The 7,833-nt window shown below is 37.8% G+C and overlaps 1 protein-coding gene across 23 annotated transcripts in view; it reads right to left on the minus strand.

Annotated features, from left to right (window-relative positions):
* The window catches only part of Neb (nebulin), a 205,500-nt gene extending 200,215 nt beyond the window's left edge, over positions 1–5,285 (minus strand). For all 23 annotated transcript variants that reach the window (XM_063259068.1, XM_063259067.1, XM_063259083.1 and 20 more), the window contains exons 1-4: positions 5,181–5,285; positions 4,487–4,572; positions 3,935–3,999; positions 658–699 (exon numbers count right to left, since the gene is read on the minus strand). In XM_063259068.1, coding sequence (XP_063115138.1) covers positions 658–699; positions 3,935–3,970 — 78 coding nt within the window. In that variant the 5' untranslated portion in view covers positions 3,971–3,999; positions 4,487–4,572; positions 5,181–5,285. The remainder of the gene's footprint in view (positions 1–657; positions 700–3,934; positions 4,000–4,486; positions 4,573–5,180) is intronic.
* Between the last annotated feature and the right edge of the window lie 2,548 nt (positions 5,286–7,833).

Below are 7,833 nucleotides of genomic sequence, written 5' to 3' on the forward strand. Positions count from 1 at the left end.
TTTTCTTTTCTTTTTTTCCCAGTAACAGACTTTCTGAGCAGGTTCAGGATTAACCATCCCGGTTACTGTTTGTCATGCTCAAAGTAGAACAGCTCTCTGCAGAAAATGAAGTACTATGAGAAAGGTATTTTACCTTGGGGGAAAAAAGAGTTTTAACTCAGGATAGTTATGGGAAATAGCTTTCTCAGAATTCATAATGTGCCAAAATCTGACTTAGCTGCATTTCACTTATCAGGGACAATGTCTTGAAGGCACAATCCCTGGTGATAGAGACAGTATCCTACGATTACAACTCTGCATAGTGAAATTGCTGGTCCTTGTGCGGTTCATGCTAGTCACCAAGGTCATTCCTCTTGTTGCAGTCACTGAGTGATGACAGCCATCAACATTATGCTAATTAGCAACACATACACAGACACAGACAGCCCACATGAACAACAGGGAAAACCATATCTTGACAGCTTAGATAAGCTGAATAGCAAAAATAGTGAAATAACCTGTCAAACAGGTATCATTGGCTCATTTCATGCAAGCATCTGGACACAGGCAGGTGGTGGATCCTCCACCCTCAGATGATCCTTCACCATCTTTGTAGCCCCTGAGACAAGAGAAGGTTTTGCCTGCTCTAATGAAAACACATTTCATGCAGGACCTTACCTCTCCTGGCACCTCTTCATACACTGTCTCCTCTGTGTAGTACTATAAACAGAACACACAGGCATCAGCATAAGAACCAAAGCAGAATGTGCACCCTTAGGAGATTTCACTAGCTCAGTTGGTTCACAGTATCCATTCCTATTTGGAGACCCATGCCCCTTGTAAAGCTTTAGGAAAGCTAAAGTGAATGCTATCAGACTGGACTAAAAGATCCAGTGTAGTGAGCCAGGCAGCTGAGGTTTCTATACACAGGAAGCTATTTTCCTGAGACAAGCCATCATGTTTTTATTATGGTACTCAAGATAGAATTTCCTTTGAAAAGAGCACAATAACAATACCTTAAGTGTGTGGTTGGAGCAAAAAGCAACTATGATAAAATTCACTCTTTACTAACAATAAAACAAAAAACAGAATCTCCAGTGTGAATAATTTTTACTGGATTTTATTATGGAAGTAATAAGATCCAAAATCATATCCATATCTCAGTTATTCCTATATTCCTCTGGTTCCTAAGCAGTAAGCTTTTTTTTTCTGGAATGACAGATGACTCCTTTTCAATAGTGTAATGGTCCAAAACAGGCTGCTAAGGCGATTCATAAATGTCAGGGGAAGAAAGAAAAAATGTGGGTCTTCAACACAAAATGTGGGCAAGACAGGCTGCAAATTTGCTACTGACGACTGTGAGGTGCCTACAATCTGGATCTGAAAGCAAGTCTACTTTTGTTCTACTTCTGACATCACTAGCAATAAATAGATGCAGATAGGAACTGGCTGACATTTTGTTTGAGATGTGTAAGAAGAGTGGAATCCTGCCCTGGTCTCACCCTGCTCTGCTGGGTAAACAGAAGGGCCAAGGCACACAAGAAAAGACTGAAAAATGAAACATTCCACTCATTTTCTCAGTCAAGAAAGCTCATAATATATTTTTTGCTTTATTGCTCTTATTTATGACACCAGAGCATGAGTGTGTGCGGCAGGGGACAGAGTTCCACGATTTTCCTCAATGGTTTCTTTTCTTCTGCCCTTGGTTCCGTGAGCTCTCATCAGAATAGTTAGCCACTGTCAGTGGGCTTACCCTTTTCCACCCGTGATAACAGTTTTATAAAACTTATCTCAGATTTGTGTTTTCCTTGTTCCCATGCTATTTTAAAATTTTTAAATATATATACTTTTTCCAGGAATCACATGAACAGGACAAAGAATTGTTCTTTCACATTTACTACCTCAGCATAAGAGAAAAGCCGTTTAGGACTTTTAAAAACACTATTGGATGCTGATATCACATGGAGCCATTTATGTGGTCACACAAAATATGAGTGACTTGAAATATTAAAGTAAAATGAATGATTTCAAGTACTTTGGTTTTTCTTAACCTGCGAGTATAAAAGCAGTCTTTGGAAGCCAATAATTTTACCTTCGCTGGCTCTCACAATTGATAAATACATCTAAGAAATAAGCTTGCCAATAAATAAATAAACAAAAAGGAACATTATCTAAATGGCTGGCATTAACTGGTATGTCAGATCTCACTTGACTTTTTTTAAGTCTGTGCTGCTAATTAGATAGTACATCTTGGTTTCTTTCTTTCTTTCCGGGTTTAAGTTTAAATAGAGAGTGACAGTTAAATTTTATTTCAGATGTCCAAGAGCCCTAAGAGATATATTTTTAAAACTAGTTCCTGTTTTTTGAATTCTTTTCTGACCAATTTTCCTGATGCTGCCACCCTTCCATTCTCATGATCTGTTGTGAGACCAAAGACACCTCAGTTCAACATTTTCTGGCAGGCAGTCTATTCATTAGCACCTGCTGGTCAGACCCAGAAGCAGGAATGGGAACAAAATGGTAAGGATGGGTTGCCTAAAAATATCCCCTTCCATTTTTATGACTAGTTAAATCAATCAAGTCTAGCACTAGGACAAACAAACACAATTATTTTAAGAAAAGACAAGGAATATTTAAGTTGGAAGCTAAAAAATGTTCTTGATGTGATCATCATAGGAAAATAATTTAGTTTATAATTGCATTAGTGCTGTATAGAGATAATTCTGACTCTTAGGAACACACAAAGTACACACTAGAGACAATATTGACCGTGGAGGAGGGGCTCATCTGCGTGTAACCCAGAGAGGTTACATACTACTCTGAATGAGATCCTGTCCATTTTTTAAAACATATATTCTCCAGTAATAAAGGTGATTTTATATATAGAATAAAAGTTTTCTACATCCAAATATAGATTGACTACCTAAAATAATTTTCCAAAGATAAATTTTGGTATTTTCATCTGGAATTCAGTTTTGAGTAGCTCTTATAATTAATTTCAGTCTTATTAAAAAGTACAGATTTTCAAAACTGTCTCCAAGTTTCACAGGCTCTTGAAGGTTTCCGTATGTTTACATTACCACCATTGATTGGAAATTAGTAAGCACATTCAGATTCGTGGGAGTGGATTTACATGGATAATTGCCCCAAGACTGATTTAATTTCTAGAATGTGGAGGTAAGAGCTGATGAGCAAAAAACATAACATGATCAAAACAAAATTATGTACAATATAAAATGCATCCGATGCCTACCAATAAGGCGGAAGAAATTCTTTAAGATACCTACTATGGTTTTTGCTCTTATTAAGCATTCAAAAGCAAAAGCTAGTCTTGCTTATTTGAGTAAACATAATGGTGTTGGTGGGACGGTGGCTATGACTGTCACTTGTGACCTTCACAAGTATACTGACATGTTTTTGTGTTCATGGGTATGTGTGTACATATATAAAGTCCCACATATTTGATTACTCTGAATATGGAACCTGTAATGCCATAGAGATATTCACTAGTGGAAGCAAAGAGTAGGAGTAGCTCGCCTTCCTGTTATTGTGCAGACACTAAGAAACCAAAAACAGAGTCCAGTTTTCAATTTTCACAACTTTGTCTTCTCCTCTTTGTCACTTTGATCGTTCGTGTTGGGAGGTACAAAATAAAGTAGCTTTAGAAGAAAATGTAAAAACTGCCCATAACCTCATACTTTGGTTTTCTATTCTTTTGAGAGTCTTTTTAAAAATCAAAAAAAAGTGAAACAGTGATATTTCCTTTCAGTTCTAAAACCCACATAATTATAGTGAAACTGAACGTAAAAATTCCTTTCTTAAGATTTAATGATGATTCTTTGCAAAGTTACAATAGACATTGTGTTTTGTCGAATAATTGATTCACCTACACAGATCTGATTGTCACTACATAAAATACTTTGCTGTCAGAGTTGATTTTTTAAAGAAATCTTACCTCCACCACCTCCTCATATTCTTCGTCATCTGCCATTTTCCCAGAGTAGTAGCGGCACCTACAAACTTTCCAGATTCCATACAAACGTAAATACATTAGAATCCATCCTCAGGCCAGAAATGATTGCATAACAAAATAGAATTTAAAACCACTCTAGTCTACATAATCACGTATTTCTGCCCACTAAGAGAGAGAGACATTTAAAAGAGCAAACGAAACAGCAGAAGCCTCCAGTGTCTGTCTCCTGATTCCCTCAGGAACACACGAGTAATGCGACTTCTATGAGATCAGTTTGGTTAAAGTTATCAAAGGAAATTGAGGAAAGGGAGTTCAGAGAGTTTGGATTCATGAAACAGACAACTTTAATTTCCAAATCCTTGGAGAGAAAACTTCTGCAAAGCAAAATCTCTGGTGAATGTTCTCTCCTGTCACCCAAATTCTGAGAATGCTCTTTGAACTTCATATACAGCTCTAGTACACACAGTATAGCTCACATTTTACATTAGACTATATAAAAAAACCATCGATAAATTTTAAAAGAAAAATAGAAACCTCAAGGCAATAGGTTTATTTTCTTTCGGAAAACCATTGGTTTATACGGAGTTTTTTCTTTCCTTTTTTGTAGCTCTTGTTCAACCCTGAAAAACAACAAAGTTTTATAGTGTCAGTTGAAGTACCTATAAGACTGTAGGTGTCTGGCCTAAACTTTTAATTCAGAAACTAAAGACAAGATCTCTCCAGCCCGTTGCAGTTTGACACCAGCAAGGGACTCCCCACATAAGATGACGGCTTGGAGCAGCTGCCCCTCTGCCCAAAGATGCTTGCCATGTAAACCAATACCCCGCAGTGGCTGGTTTTGTTAAGCTAGCGAAACTGCCACTCCTTCTGAGGCAAATGAAGCCCAGTGGAACAGGATAAATATAGGAACGTTGAACACAGATCCTTTTTCATACTAATATATTTAGGAAAAAACTTGAAGATCAAAAGTGGGGAAAAAAGTTCTTGTTACACAGAGAGCTAACTTGACCAAGCCATAAACTGGTTAGGACAGGACTTGACTCTAATCAGAAACTCTACATGTCAGATATTAACAGGGCCTCTGTAGGACCCTGGGGTTACAGGTTTTGCTACCTCATTACCATCATTATTTATCAGTTAGGACCCCAGTCTTTGAAAACTACCTGAAAGGAAGTTGTGGGACATCTACTGAGAGAAGGCTACAGAAAAAGACATGAACTGGCCTTACCTTCAAGTTATCAAATAAACCTCCTCAGCAGCAAATCCTCTCCCAACTCTCCCCTCCTGAGAACCCCAGGCAAAAGCCAGCGTGGTGCCTGCACTTGGAATTATCATGTGGCAAGAATAGCCAATCAAATTTTGAGTTGCTCAAATTTCAGAAGCTAAATATACTGAGTGATCTTCTGAAAACCACCTGTTCATCAGTTCCACTAAAGGATAAAGGGTAACAAATTGCTTGCTTAGAACTATTCAAATGTGGTGGAATTTTACCTAATTTCCAATCTCTGAGGATCACATTAAGGTTTCATTTTTCATTTACTACCATCTTACTCAATATCCTCTCCTGGAAAAGAATCTGGAGAAAATGAGCATGGCTGTGGAGGCCTTCGACTCTTCCACGGTGCTGCCTTCACACCATTTATCCATTCTTCGTGGAGGTAAACATACTCACCATGGTCATGCTCACTAAGTGAGCTACAAACAAGTTACTGCTGATATAAGAAATAGAATAATATTCTAGAAAGCATCAAGTTGTCCAAAAGCAATTTTTAAAAAAATGTAATGAATGAAATATAGGTAAAATTATCTATTTACCTGCCAGCTAAGAGATGTCTACAGAATGTCATTAGAAAAATTAGGGCCCCCCACTTTTCTGTTACTAACCCAAGGAGTGTGCCTATCTCATGTTCAATACTTTCTCCCTCACCAAGTCCAGTCAGCTGTCAAGAAGACCGAGCCTCTCTGATGTCACTGGGTTGCTGATTTCCGATTAATATGTGGCTCTTGGCCCTTAAAATCAAAACATGGATCCAGGCCCAAAAAGTCTTCATTGCTGAACAGCAATAGAAAAATGGAAAATCATTAAGCTACTATTATAGGAGCTTATACTTATACTTATATAGAAGCTACTACTATACAGCTCAGAGTGTAAGACATTTACTTTGTAAAAATCATTTTAAAGTGTGCTTAACACTTAGAGTTTTTCTTTGCTCCTTAATTTGTTGCTGTTGTTGTCTTGTTTTCTTTTGTTTTTTTGAGACAGGGTTTCACTGTGTACTCCAGGCTGGCCTTGAACTCACTGTGGAGCCCAGGTTGGCCTCCTTGACAATCCTCCCACCTCATCCTCCAGAGTGCTGGGATTATGGGTGTGTGCCACCACACCTGATTGCTCCTTAACTTCTTTTAAATTTGAAATCTAATCCTTACACATAGTACAGATCTCACAAACTTGTACAGCACAGAATATTGCTGTTTTTCTTGTTTGCTCTCAAATGAGCCAAAATCCCATGGGCCATTCATATCTTGATATAGATTGGAAACTAAATGTATTATAATTTTCACAGTTTTTTAAGTTAAATGTTAGGAAGTAGTCTCACATTCAAAATATTCCTTTCTATGATTTGTCTGGTGATAAGTTATATTTAACATCATTTTGTCATGATAACTAATTATACCTGTTCATCTTGTACGTTCTCATAGGTTTTTTGGTCAAGGGATATTTGTGTAAAATGAGATCACTCAGTAGCTGTAAACTAGACATTGGGACAAAATTATATAAAATAAATAATAAGTATAGACCTTCTCAAAGGTAGTGAGTGTTACTTTTCAGATATTTTAAGAGAAATATTAACATAAATCTACATATTTAACAAAATATATGGGTATCATTCATTAAAATTCAAACAGATACATCCTATTCTATTTCTTACAAATAATTGTATTGAATGGGTAGAGTATAATTTGTTTAATCGTTACTTTATTCTTGAACACTTTGGTTGTTTCACCTTTTTTTGGCTTTGAAAAACAAAACACATGGTAAACATTCTTGCGTCTTTGCATATCAGTATAAAGTATGTCTGAAAGGTAAATTTCTGGAAGTAAAATTATTGAAATAGAAAGTATATGCACATTTCCAAAAGTGATAGAGATTGTCAAGTCACCCTATAAAACGGCTGCACATTTTGAAGACCTCAGGAATTATTAGCTTTGTAAAATTTGTGTAATCTAATTGTAGGATGAGCGTTTGTGTCCCCTAAAGGTCATATGTTGAAATCCGATCCTCCAGTACAAAAATGTCAGGAGATGGGGTGGGGGCCAGGGGGCCATGAGGGTGAAGCACTCCTGACTGGGACTGAGTCCCTCATAACAGAGGCCACAGCGGGGCGTGGCAGTGCACGTCTACAATTCCAGCACTCTGGGACGCTGAGGCAGCTTGAGCCCAGCTTGACAGCTTAGCAACTCAGACCATCTCAAAAAGCAAACAGTAAAACTAAAAAGGGCTGGTGATGCAGCTCAGTGTGCAAAGGCCCTGGGGTTGAGCCTTAACAAGTGGGGAGTAGAAGGCCCCAGAGAGCTACCTTGCCCTCTTTCTACTCACGAGGATACATGAAGGTGACATTCCACAACTGGAAAGTCCTCGTGGGAATCTAGTTGTGGGCATCCTAACCTCACACTTCCAGCCTCCAGAACTGTGAAAAGTAAATTTCTGCTACTTCTGTCACTCAGTTTAGAGTTTCTCTACTACAGTAGACCAAATGGACCAAAACACTCTTCATCCATCACTTGAAAATATTACAGCAGTCAAAGGAAAAAATATGAACAGAAGCCCAAACTCCACTTAGAGTGAAGTAAATAGCCCAGGATCAGGGTCTGACAAGTTA

Source organism: Cavia porcellus, unplaced genomic scaffold, assembly GCF_034190915.1.
Source record: "Cavia porcellus strain 051 isolate PalLab524CR breed Dunkin Hartley unplaced genomic scaffold, mCavPor4.1 scaffold_12, whole genome shotgun sequence".
Taxonomy (NCBI): domain Eukaryota; kingdom Metazoa; phylum Chordata; class Mammalia; order Rodentia; family Caviidae; genus Cavia; species Cavia porcellus.